A 27632-nucleotide genomic window follows, 5' to 3' on the forward strand; every position below is an offset into this window, starting at 1 on the left:
ACATATTTAAACGGTGTAAACCTCATAATATTATCTCTGATCATATTTTGATCTTAAAACCAGCTTTCCGCGCACACGGGAGGGGGGAGGAAGCTCTGGCATGAATGAATCAGTGACAAATAAGCGTCCCCGTCAAGACTGGTACCGGTGAGATCGACGTGCGACGCAGATGTTGAGTCATTCGTGCTAGAAATATCGTAATTGCCTCGTCCGTACACATATATAGGTGCATTTCCCTCCGTCGTGTATGTACAGATAACGAGGATGACGCGTCCAGTAAGATTATAGTTCTCGTCGGCCATGGTTTATGCGTTCTTCTTTTTTTTTTAAGCCAGCGATCTAAAGTTTTTTGTCGAATTTGCATGCGATATTTACGTCGTGGAAGAATCAATTATTTTCTTCATTCATAAAAGAACTAATCCGATTCGAATATGTGCGTGGCTCGCGAATAAATTACGCGGCGGTAACTTCGCGTCAATTCAAACCGACATTTGACGATAATCCTCTCGTTTATATTTGTATATATATAGATATTGAATATATTACGGAGTCTCTCGCGTTTGTCAAACGCGTGACAGTTTGCGGGAATACATTTTATTGTATATATTACGGCGTCAGATACCAGCAAACGTTATCTCTTTCCCTAGATTCTACCGCGCCTGTGTAAATTTGGAAGTTTATCACGTTGGGCAAACTCACGGTATTGTTGCGGTCGCTCCGCAACGAACGGAAAAAAAGTGAGTTTGCATATCGAATTGCATAAACAATGTATTAATTGAAAGGGCTGGTGAATGAAAGCGCATGGTTTAACAATATTTTCAAAAATATTTTAATCCGAAAACAGTTACGCACATTTCGTCGGTATAATGGGGGAAAAAATGTTTTTTAAGTTAACAAATGTTTGGAATAAAAGCGACAGCGAAGAATAAACGATAGCGTTTATCTAAAGATAAAATAATAATAAAAAGCACCGAAAATATCAGAAAAACGATTATTTGCAACGTTCTACAAAATATTTCCATTGTTGTAGCGTTAAAGTTTCCGATTTGTAAACTAGTTTGACAATTGCGATTAATTGGATGTAGTTATTGAATAAGGAACCAAGCGCCATCTTCGTGTTTTTTTGCCATTTTTAGTTTTGTATTGCAAAGTGATCATGAACAGGAGAGTTTTCTAAAAACGCATATAACATGGAATTGTATTTGAGAAGGATTATAAGTCGGTCATTTGAGATAACGTTGGCGCAGAATTTTATATATCTAATGTTTCGCGAAATTTGCTTTAGCGGAAAAGCTTAGGTTTTGGAGTCGGTCCCGCATTGCAGAAACTGCGTCCAATTGTACTGTTTCGGTTAAATATCATACCCTGATACATTAGGGAAGTGTGTGTGTGTGTGTGCGCGAAATTTAATAATTTATTCTCAAGATTAACTAAACTTTCGCAAGAATTTTGCAACCGCATTCAGGTACTTGCCCGGGTTCTCCAATTGCGAGAACGTTAAATGTCTGCGCTGGCAAAGTGTCCACTTAAGCACTTACTTCTTCTGCATATGAATGAGATATTCGTGTGACAGATTATAATACATACCATCTGCAGTTCCGCATCCGTTCGCTGTTACACCACACACGTCGATACGATCCATCCGGCGGCGCTTGTCAGTGAAACGTCGAATTGAAAATATGTGTTTTTTTTTCGCAGTTATCCGGAGGATGACGAGGCATCAATTTACAATAGCGTGACCGTGCTGTATAATACATTGACTATACCATTCACCAAACGAGGACAACGGCGATTTGTCCGCGCGACGATGAAATACATGCCGTATAGAAAGTCGTGCCTCGTTATCCGTTATGGGAGATCGCTTGATTTCTCGCGAACGAATAAAAGGGAGAATTTGTCCTTAAAAATAACGAATCTTCTCGCCTAAGTCAATAGCGCGCGCGTTTGTATCCGTTTAAGCTTGAGATCCCGCAATCTCTCGATGGCTTAGTATTTTGTGCGACATCGACGTGATACTAATTCTAGACGCCAGTACACACAACGCAACAATATACGTATTATTGCAGTGTTCCAATTCGATGGCGATGGAATGTTCGCTGCGTTTCAGTTAAATACGAATGCACTTCAAACAGAGATATACGTCGCGCGTAACTGTTTTATTCGGACTTGGGGGATGGGAAATTGATTTCAACATTCCCGTCGTAAATATGGACGTAATGAAGCGCGAAACCAGGTCCCGGCGCGAACGGCTGCATACGAAACGATGAAAAAATGCAATTAATATTTTTACGCTGATTAAATTAATAAAAACAGAATATAACACGTTGAGGTTGCTAATATCATCCATTTATCTGGTTATACTCCATTTCACCGTAGTAAATCTAATTTTTGTCGTAGCGGATAATCGTAATGGCATTTTTCGAATATATTTATCTCAGTACTTTTTTTTCATATCCTAATTTTCACGCGATGGTGCACTCGTCCTTGCAGCCGGTCTTGAGAAACATTTGCGCATGTATGCAGTTGCTGGAAAGTGTGCTAAGGTCGAGCGATCGACGTGCGGGTTACCAGTAAGTCAGGGTCTTCGTCACTCTGCCGAATTGTGCGATCAAGAAATCGGATCGGCTGAAATTATGCCTTAAAAATAGTTCGTTAAACGACGCGCTCTAAATCATCGACGTTTCACGCGTTCGCCTTCCAGCAACGCGCCTTTGATAAATTTATTTCCGTAAAAACGCTCCCAATTTTCGCGGCAGCGTGGCAGTGGTGACCCTGTCGTGCCCGTCCGCACCAGGTACCGCTTATGGATCTGTTTGGTTGCTATAGCGCGAATACCAGCACTCTCTCTCTCTGTCTCTCTTTACCCGTGCCACCCTCTCGTCGGGGGTAAGAGAATCTCGAGTGTTACATCAATGGAGTCGGCCGCGAATAGCCGTACAGCGAAGTGGTTTCTCGCTTTATCGCGACGGAAATGGCGCGCTGCTTGACCTTGAGAACGTCTGGAGACACTCGAGAGGGATTCCGTTCGAGCGACGTCGGCTGATAAGAGCTGACGAATAAGCGGGAAAGATCGAGCTTGGTGAATAGTGGGTGCGATAGTGCGAAGCTTTCGGTGCTTTACCCGACCGACAGCGAAGGGATATGTCTGAATGGGTGGTGTTTGCTCGTGCCGCGTTGGTCGCGGCAGCCAGGTCAACGCCGGTTCGATCCTCGACCGCGTGATCAGCCAGGCGAGCAACGAGGATCAATGCTTATTGTATCGACTGGCCAACTACAAGAAGGGCGGCGAGCTGATCGAGGCGTACAATCAGGGCGGTCAACCGGAGGTGGAGAAGCTGATGCGCGAGCAATTCGGTATCCTGATGTACGCGGACGGTAAGGGTCAGACAATCAATCGCGCCGAGTATCTACGTTGGAAGTTTCGCGACCTCGAGCAGGTCGTGCTGCCGATCGAGGCTTCCCTATCGCGCTTCGACCCGCTGGCGCAGTGGAATGATCACAAGGCCTGCTGGCAGATGCAGTACAGGGGCTCGCTGGGCGAGACCTTGTTGCACGTTCTCATCATATGCGACACGCGGATGCACACTAGAATAGCGCGCATCCTGCTCAAGTGTTTCCCGCGACTGGCCATTGACGTCGTTGAGGGAGAAGAGTACCTCGGCGCGAGCGCCCTTCATCTAGCGATCGCCTACAACAACAATGAGCTCGTGCAGGAGCTGGTCGAGGCGGGTGCAATTATCTCGCAGCGAGCCACTGGCAGCTTCTTTCTACCGCGCGATCAACAAAGGATGAATCCCGCTAGAAATACCGATTACGAAGGTCTCGCGTATCTGGGAGAGTACCCGCTCGCCTGGGCCGCCTGCTGCGCTAACGAGAGCGTCTACAACCTGCTACTTGATTCCGGCGCGGATCCCGACGAGCAAGATTCTTTTGGAAATATGATTTTACACATGGTCGTAGTTTGCGATAAATTGGTGCGTATTGACATTAACGTATAGACGTAAAAACTAGACTTCAGAAATCTGATGATTTATCCGATGTTATATCTTTCGCGTTTTCGTTTTTAAATTTTGTTCTCTCTATAATTTCAATTAAGCAAATGCTATTGTAAAAGTATTTTTAAATATATATATATTTTTTATTACTGCGTTATCTTCAATTATTTTCAAGCTTTTTTAATAAATGTGGTGATTTATAAATTTTCTAATTCCGTTTATACTCTCCCAACGATTTTTATTTCGAAGTAAAACACGGATATTGACATTTCTGCCAACATAGTTCACTGTTCCAAAACAGCTCGCATAGAGAGAACTGTTATTTGACGTAGGACATGTTCGGCTACGCATTGCGACATCCGAAGCTTCCTGCTCGCAACGGAATCGCGAATGCCGCAGGCCTGACCCCGTTGACACTCGCCTGCCAGCTGGGGCGTGCCGAGGTCTTCCGTGAGATGCTGGAGCTGTCCGCGCGGGAGTTCTGGCGTTACAGTAATATCACTTGCTCGGCGTACCCTCTCAATGCCCTCGACACGCTGCTACCCGACGGCAGAACAAGTACGTCGTAAAGCTAATCGAATTACGCCGATCCGGTTCGACGAGAATCGTTATCCACGGTCCACTGAATCGTGCATCTTCAAGTGGGCCCTCACTTTGTCGCATGTTCCCGAGTTAATTGCGACGAGTCAAGGCCGAGATGTTCCTAAATAGTAGCACCGTAGCGACACTGCAGCGCGGGAGAGAGAGTCTCGTTGTTCTTTTTTGCCCCCCCCCCCCCTCCTTCCTCTATAGCTATCTCTCCCTTTCTCTCTCTCTCACTCTCTATTTTTTTACCATTCAAAAGTTACGATTTGCTCTAATTAAAGAGGAGTGGTAATCAAATCTTTCTTCTGCACACGACATAGCATTGTTTATTGAAGGAAATATCCGCGCGAAATATTTTTAGATTTATGCAATTTTCCTTTGGTTACTAGTTTCAACGTACTTTCAGCGGTGTGTTGTTTAGCAATTTGTTTTACTTTTCCTATTATTTCTGTTACTTGTAATTCATGCGTGTTTCGATTTGTTTGCGTATATTGTACTTTGTAAAGGCGACTTTGCTCTCAGATATAAGTTAGTACTTTAATTTTACTCTACACTACCTTATTTTTGCTTTTTTTTTTAATCTCAAATGTTATAACACACTTCAAAAATAAGGTGTGTTTTGGGGAACGTCTTTGAAATATTCTTAAATTATTCTGCGTTGAGTTTTTTCGTGCATCATATGCGCAGCTTATGTAAAATTGTTCTCACGGCTTCTAACCCCGTGTAAAGCGTTCCGACAAAAAGAAGGTGGCAATAGAGCAAAAATTGCGACAGTGTTGCAAGTGTTGATGACAAGAGAAGAGAAAGGAGACAGAGAGAGACAGAGAGAGAGAGAGAGAGAGAACCAATATAGCGAGAACAAGAAGGGACTATCTTCTCTCGTAAAATTGGATACAAGGACAAAATCGAGGACAAAATCGGGTTGAAAAGTTTCCGGAGAGAAAAAAAGAAATTTCACAAAGTTTTCCTACGTCGAACATAGGACGCAGGCGGATAGTAAACCATACTGCCAACAACTTCGCCCGACATGCGAATAACACGTTCCGGTAAAAACTAGCTGATATTGGCTCGTTATCGCCGCTGCTCTTACCATCGTTATCGCGTCGATATTTTCCTGCTTTGACGGTAATTTAGAATCGAAGTCGATTTCTCATTTAATTAATTCAGCGAGATAAATGAAATCGTTCTAGGAAGCGCGATGCAAACTGCAGCGATGTAATTTGAAGTCGATGGTTTATACACGGTGCATTTAATTTTATGTATGCAGCGAGTTTTACAGATAGATTTCCGCGTTATTAATATGTTTCCGATTTGATTGCCGCGGGTATAAATTTATTTTATTCAATTAATTGGTATCAACGACAATACCGACAATCTAAAAGCAATTTGAGAGAGGAAGATCTCGCACGAAACTTTAAATATTATACCGAATTTTACTACACGAGTACGATCCTAAAGTTTACGACGCAGATCTCAAATTGATTCGATTTGACGAAGTAACTGATCTTTGGAATACTATAAAAGATTGTCAGCGAATGCTTGTCCGCATTCGAATGTGAGCCAGCTATAGTGATATCCCCATAGGAGCATCCCGTCCAGGGAGGTGATGCAATTCGATTTTACCTTCGCGTTTGTCACGTCACCAAAATTTCCCAACAAAGAACCGCAGGGAACAGGGGAGGGTAGAAGAAAGTTTCGCGTGCTGCCGTTCGCATTTTAAGAGGGCCGTCAGTCGAACTTGCGTGAAATTGTATCGAAGTTCGCGATCGAGCACGGAAAGCGCCGCCGAGAAATGGATGCGTCTCGTCGTCGTTACCTGCCCTCAGGTTTTCCCTGAGTTGTTCGCGAGTAGAAGTACCGCGAAGCGCGACGCGCTGGATGCCTGGGAGCGTGGTGGGTCGTAGCAGGATGCAATTACGGGCATTTAACGAAGTTTCGAGATTAGCCGCGGACCCGACGCGACGCGGCGCGGCGCGGCGCGGCGCGGCGCGGCGCGATGCGGCGTCGGGAGCTTGCGTTTCATTTAGTTTCGGAATCCATTATCCCTTCGATCCTTCCTGGCCGCCGCCCTAACCCACCTATCTACCCCCGTCGTAGCATGGGCGTCTCCACCGGGGCACGAGCGTCGCCCGATTTCGCAAAGGGTGGCGACGACGTCGCATCGGCGGGGGCGCCCGGATGGAGGAAAGTAACCACAGTGGCGAGAGGACAGTGCTATAGCGAGGTGAGCCGAACTTTCGGTACGTCTCTCCTACGGGCACGCTTAATTACTCCAAACCAAGGCTGGAGTGAAAGGGCGAGAGAGAGGGAGAGAGAGAGAGAGAGAGAAGGCGGAATCGAAAAGTGAGGGTGGTGGCGGTTGGCCAAAAGAGCCTCGGTGACGGCGGTCAAAGGTCGAGCTTTCAGCAGAAAAGCCATTCCTCTCCTCGTCTCGGCCCTGCCGACGTTTTTTCCCGTTTTAATCCGAGGGCCGCGCCGTGAACGCGTGATGCTCGCGTAAAATGTTATTTTCGCAACTTCCGGTATCGTATCCGCGCTAGAAACTGACTACGCTGCAACTCCGAGACAACCCGCGCGCAATCAACGCCGTCATTTTTCGCGACGCTACTATCCGCGGGTTAATTAAAAATTAATTTTGTTAACAACACAGATATGTAAAAGTATAAGCGCGGCGTGTGAATGCCAGGTCAGAAAAAGTTTTGAAATAAAAATTATGGAATGTTTTTATTACAGGCAGTTTATGCTTCGTTCAGATAGAGAAAGAGAGAAAGAGAAAGAGAGCGGGGAAGGGGGAAGAAAGTGAGACATTTTTTGTTGTACTTATATATTTTTAAGCGCGAAAAGATTAGCCTGCGAGAAATCGTATCGTGACGATGAAAGTATCCGACACGTGTAATCACCACGGTGCTACACTGAACCGCTTACGGTATTCTTGACCGGGAACAGATTTCTGACGACGCGCGATCGTTAAGACGCTTGCCATCTTTCACGTTGCACAAGCTCTTATTTCAGACTTTCCTTCGCACGTAAGCGACATTACGTAAGAGGACTACGGTAGCTTTCGAGTTTGAAACAACCCGAGATATAAAATTTGCCTCATGTGTACATACGGGAAGAAAAATATATAATATCATTTAAGTTTATATATCAAAATTTTCTGCATTATATATTACTTGAAAATTGTTAAAAAAATTTAAAGTATATTGATATAAAATTCATATTCTGTGAGAATATTGGAAAAATATCTAGAAGTAAAGAGAATCTTCTAACTGTATAAGAAAATATAAATAATTTTCCGCAGTTCAAGAGGAGTATGGTTACACGAGTGTAGTTTCACGATTGCTAAGTTATTAATAAAGCTCAATATTAAGTAAAGTTAATTTAAAGTTTTAGTCAAAATAGTTCATATTTAATGGTTAGGTAAATTTACATCAACCGCGTTGTGTGTGTTACATTATAGCAAAAATCTCAAATAAAAAACACCTGAGTTTCATATTTGTATGTAATATCGGTTTGTAATAATTTTCTTCAAATAAAAAGTCATAACATTATTTGTGATAATGTCATGCATTAGAAAAGAAAGCAGAGAATTATGTTAACAAAACAATTTTCTTCTCTTACGTTTAATGGGTATGTTAAAATTTATATTTCTGAGCAATGTGATACAACAGACCTCACATATGTGCACCAAGAAGTCCGGAATTGTATAACAGTAGCTATATACAGGGTGTTCTATTGAAATACGTTACAATTTAAAAAAATCTTTTTATAACTTTAGAGTTTAGCATTAAAAAATTTCATTATTTATCGCAATTGATTAATTTTTAATTTATTTTTACTAAAATATTCACTTAAAATCTGGTAAATGCAAAGATTTTGACATCGGTTTGCACTTTTGAAATTTAATTCGTAATATATTTAGTACTCAGTATCAAACATGAAATATAAATAAAATCCTCGCTAAAAAAAATTACCTTCGCAAACTTAACACCCAGTAGACGCTCACGCAATTTTAATTATCTGTTGAGCTCTCACTGAGCTTCCTTCTCTTCTATTATTTAACTTCGATATCAGAATCTATCGACTTTTCGACCCGAGAAAAATATGGAGGCGTGCCGATGTCTATTTCGAGAGTATCCAGCACAAAATCGCACATCGCAGGCTTTATCGCGACGACAATAACAGAGATCCTTAGAAAATAAGATAGCACAGATGGTAAATCCCATAAAGACGAGCCAAACAAAAAATTATTTTATACAGATAAAGTCAATACTGATAGTAAATTTATTCTTAAGGTTATTTTCAGTAATCGAATACTTTTCTTTTACCTTGAGCCAAAGGCGGATTTATATATATACAAGTTAAACAAGCTTAAGACTTTGCGTTATTAAAGACTTAGCTCCCTTAAGCGACTTATAAATTATTTCCAATTTGAATATTTTACATTTATTATTTGGAAAAAAGGTCTCGTTTTTTTGTGTTATAGCCTACGTAAATTTAAATTATACTGTCACAGTTCTAATTGTAAGTTTATATATATCTACCTCGAAAGTATTTTCTCTCATTAACTTCATCACGACCGGTCCTCCGAAATAATTACTGCCGATCGTGAGACACAAAGCCCCCAAAGTGGTACTTTGTTATTTGAGCTCGGTTCAATGTCCGGTCGAGGTTAGTAGATAGTGGCCGAGGGTTGTACTAGGAGGAAGCTCGGGGAAAACTATCGCGGCTCTGTGTTCCAAAGTCAGATATAATTACGTGCTGCGGTAACGGACACGCGTTAGTAACTTCGCCGCGGATACCAACCGGTTTGGAGCCGGGAGATCAGCGGTCGTCATGCAAAATTGAGAACCGGATGATCGAGGGGCATCGACATTAGCGTCGGATCCGCGCCCAGCGTTTTATCGCTTGATTGACTTGTCTGAAATCCGAATTACCTCCTTGAATTATAAATGTACAATCTCAATGAGAAAGATTTCAATTTGAGAATCTCAATCAGTGTAACGTCTGCTATAGTAGCGAGCGAGTTACGAAACTCGTTATCGGAACTTGGACTTCTATCTTAAGATCTGTTCAAATCTTTCTCCTTCCATCGTTCTATAAGGTTTTATTTAAGAATAAAGTCAATATTCGTGAATATCAAGCTGTTGAAATAATAGCTAAAATAATGGCGCTCACTTTTAGACACTTCCCATCCGGGAAATGATGTTTTTGACGGGTCAAGCTACCGTAGTACACCTTCGCCCGTGTCGAGCGGTAATTAAGGACTCCCGAGGATACAATCCTCCAAGTTCCAATTACTTTAGCAATCGCGCCAAAGCCGGGCGAAGTGCGACGACAGATGCATACGATCGATACACAAACCGAGTCTCTCTCCGTAACGCTGCACATGAACGTTGCACTTAATATTGCACGACGCGATTCGGCAGGGCGAAAAGGCGTACCATATCGATCGTGCTAAAATGTTTAAAAGTCAGTAATCGTGATTCCAATATTTAAACATCGACCTCCGGCGACGGAACTGTCCGGTTCCTGTTGCCGTGGATCGCACCGAGAGAGATGTACCAGCGGATACATAAACGTCCGGCGTTTTTCGGGGAATGCCGTACCCATTCTACGGCGATTGCGAACATTTTCGAATGAAACTTTAATGGCGCCACGGATTTATCTTTCGACTGGTACGGTGCCGGCGGCAACACATGGCGGCGACGGAAAATTTCCGTCTCTTATACAGCGGAAATCTTTCGTGCCGGATGTTTCTCTGCCGGCGGAAAAGAGAATGCCGAAAAGACCCGCTCTCGCACCTGCACCTGGTATGTATACATCGCACTATATGCACGCTCACTAATGCAAAACCCATAATTATCGCGGCGCAAACCCTAAAGCGATGTTCCATTAACCGCAAATGGCTCTCTCCGAATTTCTATTTCAGACTGGAACTCTGCGCTATTTATCATTCTGAATGGTACGAAGGAGGAGCACTTGGACATGCTGGACGGTGGTATTATTCAGCGATTACTTGAGGAAAAATGGAAGACCTTCGCGCGAGTAAGTGCGTCCACGTGATGGCGTTCCCGCTCGTTTCTCGCTGAATTATAAGACGTTACTATATTTTGACGTTTTTCACCGTCCCTTCGTCTTTATGCTTGACTTTGCTACGACGACGCGAGATCTTCTTCGTAACAATAGAATCGCACGGCACGCACACTGACCTCATCTTTTATTAAAGCATCTTTTACTGTTATTTTGAATACTCAATTTTTTCGCATACTGCTTCGGAATACTAAATTTAAAGAATAAATAGTTGCCTCTCGCAAAAATAGCTTGAATAATATCTAATATACTTGACAATAAAAATATTTCAATGAATATCAAAGTATTAATAACATGGTATTGCAGAATTATACTTAATATTATGATATTCAGAATTTGCTTTGTTTTTTAATAAAACAATGGCTGCGTCATTCAGAGTTTATGACTTTGTATTGTGTGTCCGTATAGTCGATTCTTACATCGAACAAAGAAAGATCTTTTTTCTTTTTTCTTTTCCATACATAACTTAAACACTTAAAGCATCAAAAAGAAAGCTGTTTCTTTTAGTTCCTCAATTTTATATTTTTACGCTTTTTGTATTTTGTTTGTATAACAATGTGTTTTATATAGTTTATATTAGGAAGTATATTAAAATTTAGGTGATTAATGAGAAAGAATATGGTATATATTTCTCGGATGTTTTCCCCAAGCAACTTTCAAACGATGTCTTTTCATTAGATAATATTTAAACAATACATTTAAATAATGTAGAATATATTGAGACAATATAAAAAAGTCATTTACATCGAGTTTATTTAAAATTATTTGAAATTTTTTTTTTCTGTTAAAAGCTTATTACTTTCCTTAAGTAACTTCTTAATCGGATCTGCTATAAAAGACGAATCAATCCTAAACTTGTTAACGAATCTATCTTTCATATACGATACAATCGGTATGTAGTCAAAGATATTTCTGTCTGGTAGGAGGCAATTTTAGGTTTCTGTCGTCAGATCATATTTTTGGGAAATCTTTACGCGAGCACTTTGAGAAAGATCGGCTTACATCGCAGGAGCAGCTCACGTTGCGATGCTTTTTCGCTTATATATTTTATGTAGTTGACAACACATAAGCCACCTGGACAATTGCCGATAAATAACATGTTACTTCGCAAAGCTACTTAGGTCACTTACAAGAAAGATCGGGTAATATCATCAAACATAGTTTTTATCGAGTACGAGAGTTTCTGAAACTTCTAAATTTTCATGTATTTTTAAAACCGCTATTTCAGATAAACGACTTGGAAAAGAGTTAAACGATTAAAGCAATTTAAATGATTGGCAAACGTGAATTTTTGAAGAAGAAGAATGACGCGCGGAGATTCGTTCAAAATTGATCAAATGGAGAATGAAATTTTTTACGCGGTTTCGCATGCAGATGCGCGTCTGTATTGTCGCGTTGTTTGCCAGCGCGACGTCGAATACGATTTCTCTCTCTCTCTCTCTCTCTCTCTCTCTCTCTCTCTCTCTCTCTCTCTCTCTCTCTCTCTCTCTCTCTCTCTCTCTCTCTCTCTATCTCTCTAGAGTGACTTGAAACGATTAACACTCGGGTCGATCGGTCGAGTGACGTCGATGAGGCTTCCGGCGATGGCGGTATAATTGCGCCGGTTATTTCAAGTCAGTCTGTCGCGGGTCCATGGTGGCTCAGTGATTTCGAAACGATGGCTATCGAAGTTATACGGGCGGGTTGATTGCAATTACGATCGCATCACAAACGAGCTTTCGTACGTACGCCGAAGGCTTCAGCAGACAGGCGCGTATCGCGCATATTATAACTGCACCGCGTCCATAACGTGTCCCATTTATGGCACTAATCACGGCCACATTCGGACCGCACGTGGACGCAATATGCAGTATTACTGTGTCCGTTTGGCTATGATTTTCCTATTATCGGATCGTACCGGAGTCAATCTCGGAGCGGTTCGTTAGAATGTTTTTATCCGTTAAAACGAAACGCTTGCGATTACTGCACTTTACAAACAAGTGGCGCGATAACGTAAGCTAGAGATAAAACGAAAGACGTTAAACGTTGCGTCTGGATTATCGCACGATAATACGAACGTGGCGCGATAACGCGGATAATAATACCGTGGCGTGAGCTGCTGTTCGCGAACTGTAAAATTTTGCTATATTTGGAACTGATGTCATTCGTGAATAAACAAGCGCGCGATATTAGACATGCAATGAAAATGAAGAATTATTTCCGTTGTATTTGACGTAATGAGATATAAGGAGGCTATCGATCCCTGACCATAAGTTACGTTTTTGATACTGAGAAACTGAGAACAGATACAACGCTTAACCGATCTGAAATATGCGAGAGAGAAATCGATCTTCTCAAGGGGCTCGACTGGTATCCAAGCCCCCTTGAGCTTAGCCCTGGGACCGGCGATATTTTCGCGAGTCCGCCCCTATATTACCGCTCGTAAAACTTTGCTCTTATGTTCCGGCCAATCGATGCGGAAAGTTCCGTAGGTGCATACGCCGACATCTATTCTCCACTGAAAAGTTGCAGTTCCTGAAGCGATTGATTATCTTGGTGTTTCACCTGGCCTCGCTGTCCTTAGCCGTGTACTTCAGGCCCGCGGACATGGAGGCCGTGCTGCTGCAGTGGCCCGAGGAAATAACGGACGCCGTCCGCACCGCGGCGGAGTGCATCACCGTGCTGGGCGTGCTGAATTACATCCTGGTGCAGCTGGGCGGCGAGATGATCAACGTCGGTCCGCTATCGTTCCTGAAGCAACTGGTAGGCTCGGACATTTTTTTCCGCCGCGGTGACCTCGCCGTCAGGAGCGTTTTACCGTTTGGGCCCGCGAGATCGCGATCTGGATTTTGTAGCTTACTTACAATTCGAAATACAGATTAAATCGCAAAGATATGGATGGATACTGAACCAACAAATTTAATTTTCGCGTTATTAAGTAAAGAATATAAGATAGAGATATATAAGAGTTAGAATTTAAGATTTTAAAGTGTGATTTTTGTCAAATCACCCTAGGATTTTGTGAAGAAAAATGGAATAACTTTGAAAAAGTTAATTAAATTTTACAGAAATATAATTTTCTTTCAGGTCATTATGCACAAAGTTGCATAAAATTTGAGGCGCAATTATAATGAAGTATAAACATAACTCTAAAAGAAAGTTTAATTCCAATGGATTTTGCTTTTCCAAATAATTAATTTTTTATATAACGAGTAAGATCTAGGATCCTTTAGTAAGCTACAAAAACACTCCTGTTTCCCATCTCCGCTGCATCATCTTCGTCGTTTCTCTCGATCGCGAAATATTCCGTTGTTTCGTGATGGTTCGCGAATGCCGATACTCAACGGTGCAATTTCGGTACGGCGATACCGGTTAAGTGTAGCCATGCAGTTACGCAAATCCTGAGGCTGGTGAACTGTAACGGATCACGGATTTATGGATGCACCTAGGTATATCCTATGGCTGCCGACGGAAGCTGTACGTTCGTGGTACTAATTTTTCACGCATTAATGAGCCCGAAGAATAAAAGAAGGATAGGTCGATGATTACCGAAGCATTACGTGTAGCGGTATAACGACAAGAGTAGCGGTCTAACGATTGGCTCTTTCTGTCTTTTCTTTTCTGCTAATTGTAGTAATCCATTTATAATCAGAAACGATATATCGTAGCTGAAGATAATTACATAAATAAAAAGATAATTATTGTTTATTATATTCATAATAAATCAGCGTCACATAATTAATGTCACATAATAATTTAACATGTTTTTATTTAATTATTTAATTGTTTCTCGCGATATCACATTATAGCTGGATATCATAGAAAATTGAAATCTCAGGAAAAGCACTGCTGGCAATGATTGATCGCGTTGAAAGCATTTTTGGTAGATGTGATATTTCGGTAAAAAGATGGAGTCTTTCCTGCCAGCAAATTATGAGCTATGTATAACTTCCAATTAAAATTCCTTTTCTATCAATTTTAATCTATTTTCTATTTCAGAAGAAATTATAGCTGTATGCCAAATCCATTTTGTAATATATATATCGTGTACGATATAATTTATATCATGTGCTTCTCGGCTCAAGAATTCTCGCAAAAATGTACAAAATATCGGCGCATTAGCGTGCCTATTGGTTATCTATCCATATCTATCAATTAAGAGCGAATATACATGTGCATATCGTGTTGGTTATTGCTTGTGCTGGATCAATAGTACACATACGTCGCTCTGATCCAATACAATCGGACGTAAGCTGTATCGTTGCATTATTAAATGCGAGTCCATGTATCCGCTTCGATTTGTGGATAATTAATACTGCGACGATTCAAAAACGTTAACACGCGCTAGCCCACACAAGTCGCGTCGCACAATGTGTAATTTGCCCAATCTATGTGTACATAAATGTTTTATTTGTGTAAATGTAAGCCTAGATTTAGTTCCCTATATGTTATAATAATATCACAACTATTACGTAACATCAATTTCTCTTCAAAAAAGCACACGTGATATAATATTTTTTGTCTTATATTTTTTACAAGAGGTTCATTTATTTTATATAAAATAAATAAACCTTTCAATTTTTTGAAAATCTTTATATTAATATAAAACTGAAATCTAATGATCTTAAAGGCGATAGAGCAACAATCGTATTATCGAAGTATTTTGTTTCTCTGTTTCCGTATACGGATCGAGCAAATTCCACTCTGTGCGTCGTCGCTGTCGTCGTAACGACGCAGTCGTTATACGGAGGTATCGAAATTGCACGAAAATATCGATTCCCTTGCGGACGTTCCTGAAACGTTGTTGCAAGAGTGCATGCGGCCGCGCTAACGTTCCGCCTGCGCGCATTTGCATTTCAGAGCCACGAACCGGCCAAGTTGATATTCGTGATCAGCAATCTGCTCATTCTCGCGTGCATTCCATGTCGTATCGCTGGCGATCGGCACGCGGAGGATGCGATACTGATGTACGCCGTGCCGGGCTCATGGTTTCTTCTTATGTTTTTCGCCGGGTAAGTAATATATATAACAAGAGGCGCGCGGGACGCAGGGCGCAAGGAAGGCAGCTGCGAAATTAAAGTGGTTGCAATTTACTGGCGCGACGCGACCAGGTCGCACTCGTTACATTGCTGCCACCCATTTGTTTCACGCATCATTTTAGCGCGACCGCCACAGACAATCGCCGCGTGTAAACTGGCGACGTGTTTACAGCCACCTGTATGTACAGCACACGCTATTTGTCGGAACACACTGGCCATATCGAATGGATCTCTTCTATAGCAAATCCTTCCTTTGGGTATAATTTAACGTATTTTTCGCTGTATCTCTCAGAATTACACGTACGTGTAGGAAATAATGGTGATTGGTTATTTTTACGTAATTGTAAAAAAAGGTGCGATCTAAATATGGTAGATTGACGAGGGAGAAAAAGATATCGCAGTATCGAGGACAAAGCTGAAAAAAGCGTATAACTTCTATTTTTGAAAGGATGCATTCTCCATTATTAGTTTTAATGAAATTGCAACGCGAACAATGTTTAATATTAGGTGACAGGATAATTCGATTTATAGAAAGTTATTCGTGAGTTTGAAAAAGAAGCTTACAATGTATTACCTGACACTTATTTAATTATTTTCTTTTATGTAGTACTATTATATGTAATTTCAGTTTTATAAGAATATACGTTTTTAGGCATCGTAATAAATCACCATAATAGAAAATCATTATTTGCATTCTGCTGGCAGGGTTTCCCGCTTTCGCGTAGAACTTCCACAAATCGTGAATCTGCTTCCTACATCGGTTACTTACTCGAACGACACGCTTCTAGCAAACGTTTTCTTGCTTAACGACACTTTGACGAATGTCGACGCCTCTTGTCGGATGTACTTCCGCGAAGAATGGGACAAATGGTTTATCGAGAGGCGAGGACGTGCATTCGCATTGTGCTTATATGTTCCTAATACGTGATATCAAACCTACGTGACCGACATCGGGAATAGAACAGTCGGATTGCAGCTGTTTCTTTCGGAAAACTCGGTTTGTTCTGCCGCGGTCCGACTGCACACGTAAACATCACTAAAACGCTATATTTCGACGGGTACGTGAAGTGTCAGGTAGCTACTAATTCGCTTCTATTTTTTTTTTCAAATCAGATACTAATCGTTGGAGCAATATTATCTTTTGATACTATTAAATTTTCCTAGGAAACCAATCAGAAGTTTCCCTTTTCATTTCTTTTCTTTAAGTGTAGTCGTACTTGCAAATATTATTATTGTTATTTTATCCATTATAATTCACGTTTTTGGGATCTTTATGCAGAAATATAGAAATATAATACAATAGACTTTATCAAATTCGTCTTTGATTCTCAGAGATGAAATGCGCAAAGTATCAACGATTTGGAAGGGAGCATTATGCTGGCTCTTGTTACCCTCTTCCTATGCCCTCCAGCTGTGCCTAAGGTATAAGGTGCCTGGGAGCTAGCTATAAGGTATACAGAGGCGTTCCTGGAACTTGTGCAGGCGCAAAGAGTGTATATTGAATTTAAACAGACGTAAAACGGCGGCTCGTAAATGGTACATCGTAAAGCACTTAGGCCGTAACTTTAGAGGCGGGTTGTAGCGGGCTCCCGTTAAATTTTGTGCGAAATTAATCTCAGGCGTGACTGTGGCTTATTGCCAAGGCGAACGACAGGCCGTGATGGAAGACAAGAAACACCCGAGTGGCATCGAGGGCCTTTGAGGAATTACTGCACGTATACGTACTTAAACGAAGTGATGCCGGGAGTCTAAAGAGGATCCTGATGGACAGTAATTATGCGCAGGGAATATAGCGGCTCCCTACACGTCGTGCCGCTCTAAATAAATAAAATATATTGTAGTCCACTTTATGGAGAGACCTGGTAACATAGTTAGCCCTTCATTACAGTCCTGGACTTCAAAGGATATATTAAATTACAGCGTCGATAATGACATTCTGATTTTTTTTTCTCGCGATATTACTCATCATGCAATTTATCCCCTTTTTTGGCTTAATACGTTTTGACGCTTTGTCAGCGTCAAAAGCAATATTAAGCCTGTGTCAATACATTAAACCTGCATTTCCTTGGAAATCATGATATTCATACAGATACCGTTAAAGATTTTATATCTTGCTCAATTCATATTAGTCATGTACGAGTGATGAATACGAATTAAACGGAAATAAAATTATCATTCATGTAGCGCCTCAAGAAATACAGACGTTATTTTAATTAACATAGTCCTAGAGTTAAAATGTATAGTTTTTCTTGAACACTGTAATACGCAAGGTTAATAGCAAGTTAAAATTAATTATATATTTGAAGTCCTTTTCTCAGAATCAAGTATTGATTACAGTGACAAGAAATAAAGTGCTTTATTTATAATTCATCGTTGTAAAATCGATATGGTAACTCAGTTGGCATTAATCTGGTATAATTACCAAAGAAGACCTGCATGAGGAGAAAAAAAAAGATAGAATGCGACGTCTTCCTCTTGAACTTTACTGAAAGTAGCGATGAGGAAGACTCGCGTAGCGGAAACTTGTTTGCCGAGCGGAAGTTGGCATTCCTATTGATTTTCCCGGGACAACGTATACGCGATACCCGGGACAACGATGTTATATCCCTCATCCAAGTTGCATCGCTTATACCGCGCTCGCTATACCGTGCGAGTTATACCGGAGTATATCCGTAGTGTCTTTTCTATCGCGGCTGTACCCTCCCTTGAACTTACTCCGAGAAAAAGGCCGAAGATTTATGGGCGTCGGTAACCCTTGACAAGATAAGGTCACCCATCGATTAGCGGAAGAGGGTAGGACCGACCGGCGACGACGTCGGCGTCGTCGGAGTTAATGGAGGCTCGATCGATGTTCTCTCCTCCGCCGTTATTCGTCGATCATTCGCCATTCGTTCATCCGTCCGTCCGTTCGTTCGTTCGTTCGTTCGCTCGTTCGTTCATTCGCAGAGCCACGCGAGTCTCTTCAATCTTAATCCCAGCCGAATGACGAATCTGAAAAATTTGTCTGTCTGTTGACGGGCGCGGATGCAGCGTCGGGATTAAAAAGCTTTTGTTTTCCGTTGCCGTCCGACAGCGGCAGCGACGGCATCGATTTTAATCGCTCGTCCTTCGATTCCCCGATCCTAGTTCCGGGTTCCGGCTCGTGCCCCTATTGTGCTCGCGTATGATACGCCGGATGCCGCGAGTCTCGAATTACGAATCATTTTGATTTTAGCGATGCGTACCGTTGGTTGTAATCGTATAACCATACGCAAATGCTGCACAGCGCACGGTTCTCAAAGCGTAAAAAATCGACGGGTGAAAAAGAATGAAAAAAATCCAGTATAACGTAAAACAAAATAATTTATATATAATAATTCCATTTATGTTTTTATTTAACTAGCTAAAATCAAAATTAAATTTTGTTAATTATTTATTAACATTACGTTTCTTATATTATATTATATAAGAATATGTGTGATTGTGAAATAGAAAAAATTCAGTTTATGTTAGGCAATGTAGATAATATGTATATTAAAGTAAATCTTTCTCAGGGAATTGTTTTAATGGCGACGAAGTATAATACGTTAATACTTTATTCGAAGTCTGCTTTATATTAGTCGCGATTCTAACTTCGCGATAACGAAAGAGTCGTAACTTACTTACACTGGAACATTACAAAGTTAATGCAATCAGTAATACGCTAACTTAAAATGAAATTTTCCCTCGCTGTGAGTATAGGGATATCAATAAAAAGGCCTTTAAACATTTTAAGCGTTCTACATACTGCGTAATAAATTTTCTCTTTTTCAATTTAATCTTGTCATTTTCACAATTTATTATTGAAATTCATTTATGTACAACATGCAGAATAATTTTAATTATTCGATATATAATATTTTTTAATAGCTTTTGATAGCTTTTAATAGCTAAAAATCAAAAATTAATATACGGTTTTCTCTAACCACTTATAACCATTTTTTAATATTATTTTTATAGAAATAACATTAAAGAAATGTCTAGTTAAATCGTATTATCGATCATTTTAGATTAATCAATAATGTATTTAAATTTCTCTGCTAGGTAGAGTTATTAGCATTTAATTGTTTTCCTCGTTATAAATTTGTGAGCTGCGTGTAAGAAGAGTAGTTTACATATGCACACCGGATTGCTGCACAAGCACTTTTCGTGCCTGACCTATTCGTGTTATCGCGGCTACTGGAAACGCGATAACTGAACTCCGATATCAAGTGTTCAAAGCCATGCACTTTTTAACTTGTTAACTGAACATTTCGTTATCCAAAGCTTTCTTTGTACGTGCGAATTAATACCGGTAAATGCAAATGATATCTGGACCATTTCACGAAAACAAAATATAAAACCGGTTTTCAAATCAACCATTATTTCTACACATTCAACGGTCACGATAGCGGCGCAACGGTAACCGTGAACAACACTTTTATATTAATCGGTGTTAAGCTTAATTACGTATACCGCAAAGAAGACACATGTGTATGAATTTGTTTGCGGTATAGGATGATATTTCAATCTAGCTTCGCCGATTGCCGCGCGCGAGCAAAAAGACACATCATTTTGGCGGATTAGAGGGACGCAATTATCATGCGTCCCACATATATCACGCCGGCAAATGTTTTACGATGGATTTTGTGTGCATAAACTGCATAACATCAAGCGTATTTGAATCATACGAGTAGAATCGATGTCGATGACGTTAATATACTGATTTACCTCGGACTTTGATGCGCGAACCACTGAATGAAACACGACGATAGTTTATTCGCGTAACAGCGATAATGATAATTTTGTTGATACCGCTAATATATATGTGGAACACTGTGTAATTAAATTCAAAATAAACTACACGGCGCGGGATAAAGGCCTATATTTTTTTTCTTCGACACTATCATTCACACTACTTTTATACTTCTCATAAAATTTTGTTGTAAATTTTGAACGAGATGTTTTAGATTTATATTCTTCAAGATATATATACATATACTCTCTTATAACATTATATGTAATTTCTCTCTTGCAGAGCGATTCGATTGACTGGTCCGTTTGTCACAATGGTGTACAGCATGATAACGGGCGACATGCTGACCTTTGGTATTATCTACACGGTCATGCTCTTCGGATTCTCGCAATCGTTTTACTTTCTTTACAAGGGATTCCCCGGGGTGAAATCATCTCTCTATCATTCCTATCCTTCGACCTGGATGGCGCTGTTTCAGATAACCCTCGGCGATTATAACGTAAGCTCACCATAGATTACCGCTTTATTGGGACATGTCGTGGCAATTTCTATTGCAGACCCTTATCTTACACACGCATGCACATAAATGCGTAATAATCCTCTCACGCGTATCTCTTTTCTTACTCTGAATCTTATCCTATATAACTTGTTTTATCTACATTTGCAAAAATAACGTTTCTGCCCGTCTCTGCATTGAATGGATTCATTTATTTATCTTATCCGTTACTCTTTGTGTTCTAAATAAATTTTAAATGTTTTATTAGAGCATTGCGAGACATTAGTTTAATTACAATATGTCAAAGACAAAGATTAAACGTCGCACGCACGTTTATATCATTCCGTTATTCCGATGGTGCATCAGGACACGCGGCTATGAATCTTGAATTTCAATCACGGACAATTCCGCGTCGCACAGAATACACTACAATATGGTTTCCTGACGAAATTAAAGATTTAGCACGACGGTCGCGCGCGCGCGCGCGCGCGTCTGCATGAACGCGCGGGCGGGTGCATAAAATACTGCCTGTCCCGTAAAAATCATTGCTCGGTTTCGCAGTTCGTATAACGATTAACTCGTTGCACCGAATTAAAAGGGGGGCGACCGTAGTACGATGGAAAATACGAGTTTCCGTTTGAAAATTCTACGTGCTTCCGTCGTCGCGCGGCGGGCACGCAACATCGGGCATTGGCCGCTTATTTATTAGCGCCCGCGTATAATTGTCGCGACGATTTACCGGCACTGCGTTTATCCAATTGCGTTTATTGCGTGTCTATTGCAGTACGCGGATTTGAGTAACACGACCTACCCTAACTTGAGCAAGGCGGTCTTCGCGATTTTCATGGTACTTGTGCCCATACTGCTGCTCAACATGTTAATCGCCATGATGGGTAATACATATGCACACGTTATCGAGCAAAGCGAAAAAGAATTCGTCAAGCAGGTTTGTATTAAAATAATCCACGATCTTTCTTAATTTAGCGTTCACTTTCACAATCCGTTGTTCACGGATTATTTTTCCGGGTGGTGCTAAAATAATTTTCCAATATTTTCACAAAGTTTTAACTATTAAATTAGAAATTAATTGTTGTGAACTAAACTTGATAGAAACTGCCGACAAGTTTTGGTAAAAACGGAAATAAAAGTACTTGAGCTATTTTTAATTGCTCCATACAAAGGTTCAATGATGAGTGAAATTATTTATTTATAGCTATATAGTGACATAGATCACGTAAATAAAAGCCACAAATATTTCTTGATCTAATTTGCTTTAAATACTTTTTTTTTTTTATTGATTTCCTATTAAGTGGGCAAAAATCGTGGTGTCCTTGGAACGCGCCGTATCCCAGAAAGACGCCCATAATTACCTGCAGGAATACAGCATCAAGTTGGGACCCGGCGACGATCCGAACAATCCCGCGTCGGAACAGAGGGGTGTACTGGTTATTAAAAGCAAATCGAAAACCAAAGCGAAGCAGCGTAAGGGCGCCGTGGCTAATTGGAAGGTGATTTATTTACTTATATTTATTCTTTTTCCATACGTATGCGCGCGCGCCGCGCCGGCGGAAATGTATATTCAAAGATTTATTCCATACCAGTGCATCAAGCGTCAGAATTTATTTATCGGCGTCCCACTGATACGAGTTCTGGTATCGACTCTCGTAAAATGCACGCAGCAAATTTTGCTACGGTGTAGTAAATTTCGCCAGAATGGCACAACTACGCGAAATATTTACTCTAAAAATGGATTAAAAATTAATGGCATTAATAATTTATTAAATCTCACTATTTCCTAGATAAACAAATTTTCACTAACGCCAATTGAATGCTATTAATTAAAAGAACTAGACATATTGCTTGTATGTAATTACTGGTAAAAAGTTTTTTACATTTTCAATTGCACCTATTAAAGTATCGTAATACGGGTGACGTCGTTATAATTTTACCACTTCGTTCCATGTACTTTTGCAGCGAGTTGGAAAAGTCACGATACACGAATTGAGAAAACGAGGTATGACTGGCGAAGAACTCCGTCGTATAATGTGGGGTCGCGCGTCCTTCTCTACTCCTGTGCGAGTAGTCAGGTAATGATACTTTCATCGCATCTCATCATACCGTATTTCTCCAGAGCTACTTATTGTTTTATTATCCTTTCCGTATAATTTCAAAATACTCATGTTGTCTTACAATTTTTCGCCTTTATGTTCAGTTCACTATTATATTATTGTTATAAATTATAACATACATATTTATTAAATATCACACGTTATTATAAGACAAAAATTTATAATAATATATATTTTGTGTTCCATTCTAATTTTACTGCAATATATATTTTTATTTTGATCATAGTTATATTATGTTTGTTTAGTTTTATTACTCTGTTGATGTGATAAAACATTTTAAATAGCTATATTTCTTTTTATTACATTTTATTTAATTATTTTACATGCACATATACAATGAGGAACAAAAAAAACCAGATAAATCTGTTTCAAATACTCGCTAACGTTGTATCTCGACCGTTCCACACGTTTGCGACTTGCAACGCATAGATTTACAATCGCCCTTGCGGGAAGTGACTCACCGTCAGAGAGACAGTCGCGGACGATACTTTTTATCACCTCGTAATTCCGTCGAGCCTGCCACCTGCAATCCGGACATAGCTAACGTCGCAAGCGTCTAGAAACATCGGAGTCCTTCACAGATTGGCTATGCTTCCACGTAACGAACGCATAACAGCGGCGCGAACGTGACCGTATCTCCAGTCTATTAAATATTTATGAGGCTCGACGCGATGCGTTACATAATACTTACGTAGTAGAGGATGTAAGATGAATAGGTCATACGTTTAACATAAAGAATCAGATATTTCGCAGAAGCATCAATAACTTAACATCTTGTAAACTAGCTGATGATTTAAGTGCACACAATTTCGAATATTCTTTTCCTCATTAATTTAATTTATTGATTCAATTTATTAACTTAATTTATTAGTCACATATATCTTTTTACCATCATGATGGATTGATGGACGATATATTTACATTGTAACATCAATTTGTCATTTTAATTGTGGTCTATTTATTAATTACTTGAGAGAATTAAATATTATTTATATAATTATTCTGATAATGATTCGTTTAAATATAACATTTTATATGATACATCAATCTGTCCGTATGGAACATTGTGGCCACGCGTTAATTTCGCGTACATTACAGTCCCAATGCCGGTCAACCGCAAGTGTCGGCAGTTACTGCAGGTTTTGGTGATGCGTTAACCGCAGCTTTGGACGTAATGGCCTTTGCACATGACTTTGACTTATCCACCGCGACGGAGGGCATACCTACCAATATCGACGCGAAACAGATAAAGACGGGGCAGTCGAAAGCCGCCCTCAACGAGCAGCAGGCGAAAACAATCCAAAATAACCCAGAAACGGTGGCAAGTGTGCAACCGCATAAACAACCAATTGAGGAGCAAACTAAATTATCAGGTCTCACGGATTTAATCGACAAGTCTATTGATCCTGTGAAAGATGTGGAGGCAATGAACTTAAAAAATACGAATCGTAAGTACAGATATGCAAATTCTTGATAATTGATAATCGATAATTAATAACTTGTTTCCATTAATATAATATTCCGATACTAAAAGCAAAAATATGCTTCGAGTATTTTTTTTTTATGGAATATAAAATCGTGCGATTTTATACGAAGAGATTAAATTGAATATAGAATTGAATATAAAAAAAAGTATTGAATACAGAAACGAAAGCACTCGAAGAAGCTGTCAAGGATCCATTTCTGGCGCTCGCTATCGCTTCCGAGACTACAACAGATTACAAAACTCTACTGCAAATGGCGAAGTCCGCTGTAGCCACAAGCGAAGCTTCAATGAAAACCACGATCGACCCGCAAATTCTAGCACACTTCGCCATGGTCGCCCCGCCGACCACTGAGAAATCTACTATCGTTAAGAAGCAATATTTCATAGAGTCCAGCGACAATGACCTCGGCGGTAAGTACAAAACTATTGAAGTTCGAGAATGTCATAAATTTTGTATTATTATAAATTGAGGAATTTATGCCCATTGTTTTTACAGGCGATAATTTACTCGGTACTGAAGCTCGCCTTCGAAGGATAAAATCCGCGAATAACAGATTCATTACCACATCGAAACGGGCACGTCGCGACGACGATGACGACAGTTCCTCATCTACGACGTCTGTCGAGCGAAGTCAGCGATATCGACCGCTACTGAATGATCCGGAAGAGATACCGACGAATCATATCGAGACCGAAGGACGAAAGACCTCTGTCGAAACAATTAAACCGAAGGTCAAGCAGAACGGCAGCATTCCCGCTAAACTGCCCGATAAAATCCAAAAACATCGGCCGAAAACGGCCAAGAACAGGTAATAAAGTCAATGATAAATTGCAAAATTTTCCGATGATTTCGCGATAAATTATATACTTGGAAAACAGTAAAGTTAAACATCGAAATGTTCTTTAATATATAAAAATTCTCAAGGAGAAAGTTATGCAAGTTCTAAATTTCACCTCAGAGTTTTTTAAATTTAAAGTAAACCGTAACTTTATTTTTTGGCGAAAGGTAGCTCTATAAAAATACGCGAATCCAAAAACATCTCTGAAAATAATCTTATATCTCTTAAATAATTTTAGCAGTCATCGATCTCATTTTGTCTAATCAGGCAAATATATCTGACATAAACCAGGAAGTCGATACATGTTGAGCAAGATATAACTAACCGTGACGACAGACAGTTTCCAAGTGTATAACGGCAAAATGACGCGTTAATTGACACGACTTAAATGACACATTAATTAAATCTCATCTAATAATTATCCCACATCGTTAGTTACGCAGTGTTCCACACCGTTTGTACTACAGATTCTTTGCCGATCGATTTTTCTTTGACAAAGATATTATATTTGTAACATAATAAAAATAATAAAAATACACGACAAAATCATTGTTAAAGTGAATTTCACTCGAAGCTAATTGGAAATTTGAAGCTTGGCTACAAATATGGGCATATTAATAATTGCAAACATGCAACAATTAATAACAATTTACTTGACATTCTTGTTAAAGAAGAATCGTGTCTAGAGAGTCGTTTTAAACTAAAAAATCCATAGCGTTAAAAAGAGCCAGCATCCTGTATAGAACGGTATAGAACGGTATCGGTAGTCGATTGACTGCTTCCCTAATCGGTCGGTGCATTTTTACGATGCATGCGCAGGGTATCGCCTAAGGAAATTGAGGAGCCGGCGAGGAGAAGGGAATCGATTGAGCGGAATAAGGCGGCCTCACCGCCAACGTCGTCCTCAGATCCGCTCGAGCCATGGAGCACGCGTGGCATTACAGACATGAACACAATATTGGCCTGGCGGGAGAACGCACCGGACAGTCCTTAATATGACTTTATGACATTTTGCGCTGCACCGATCACGACGTCGATGACGACGTCAATGTCAACGCCGTGGGGTCGCGCACGTGGATGATCCCGCATAAAAGAGCTCTTACACCCGAACGAAGCCATTTATTTTAAATATCGCGTAGAGTCAAGTTTCAAAAAGTCTAGACACGCGCGACAGGCATTATACGCGCTTTATTTAATTCTACAATACGCAAAGTTGATCTCTAACGTATCTAAAAGTTGTGCATAGATATGCGTCTATGATTTAGGAATAACCAGAAGCAGAATGCGCGCACTATCGTTATAAATAATTACAAGAGCACAATAACTGAGGGATAAAATTAATCGACAATATCTTTTTACATATGTAAATGGTTGGCTTATCGTTTTTCCCGGGGTGAACTTTGAAACATAGATTAGTGTTGCATAAATTAGTTTTTGATGGTACCACGTGGTGCTTAACGTAAAAAAGAGCTTGGGCTTTTACGGGGAGTATATAAGCTCGAGCTAAACAGTTTGTAAAGATATACGATCGATTCAAAGCAATTTGCATATATAGCGGTATTGTGTGTATGGGGTACTGTTAATATAGGTATTACTCAATCTTACTCGCGAGGCGCATATCTCATTATGGAAAACATGCCGCCAAGTAACAGGCTTCCGTATGATAATTATTAAAGTAAACACATATGCCGGGGACCAAATGATGTTAACTTACCGTTACGTAATTTCCAGAGGGGTTGCATGATGAGAAATTTTCTCATACATGTACATATCTATTAAAATAAGCCACTGAGGAATTTCTCAAAGGTACAGAACAGTTATGTAGCGTAGGCAATATACCTACGTGCTTTAGAAGATATTTTCAACTTTGAAGGAGATTCTGGATTTTTACTCTTACAAGATTTGCCAATTATGCAATTTAAATATAAAATAAGATAGCAAGTTTAGCAGCTTGGCAAATTGGAATATTGTGCGAGAATAATAACTTCTTCTCTGGCAATATTAATTGTTTTCTTATTTTTATTTAATTTCTGCGTAGTTCACGTTAAAGATTAGAATAGTATTCAAGATATATTTCACACGTTGGAGACAAAAATATCTCCAGATGTTAAAATTTCTGTGTGAACATGGATGTTAATTGTATATAATACATGTATAAAATAAATTATTTTTAAGTCGGTATATCATTACCTATAAATTCCTTAAATTAATTTTATTCTTTTCGTTTCATTGTTCATG

The 27632-nt window shown here is 40.0% G+C and overlaps 1 protein-coding gene across 1 annotated transcript; it reads left to right on the forward strand.

Moving 5' to 3' along the window:
• Positions 1-2856: 2856 nt before the first annotated feature.
• Positions 2857-27575, forward strand: Iav (transient receptor potential cation channel subfamily V iav). Its single transcript, XM_071712138.1, has 13 exons — positions 2857-3974; positions 4328-4553; positions 10513-10628; positions 13179-13415; positions 15513-15664; positions 20727-20943; positions 21725-21886; positions 22251-22448; positions 22915-23027; positions 24168-24517; positions 24715-24966; positions 25052-25364; positions 26214-27575. The coding sequence occupies exons 1-13, from the start codon at positions 3150-3152 to the stop codon at positions 26386-26388; spliced, it is 3336 nt and encodes a 1111-aa protein (XP_071568239.1). The 5' UTR covers positions 2857-3149; the 3' UTR covers positions 26389-27575.
• The last annotated feature ends 57 nt before the right edge of the window (positions 27576-27632 follow it).

The sequence above is a fragment of the Temnothorax nylanderi genome, unplaced genomic scaffold (genome assembly GCF_030848795.1).
Source record: "Temnothorax nylanderi isolate EJ_2023f unplaced genomic scaffold, tnyl_v1.0 TNYL_tig0106_pilon, whole genome shotgun sequence".
NCBI lineage: Eukaryota > Metazoa > Arthropoda > Insecta > Hymenoptera > Formicidae > Temnothorax > Temnothorax nylanderi.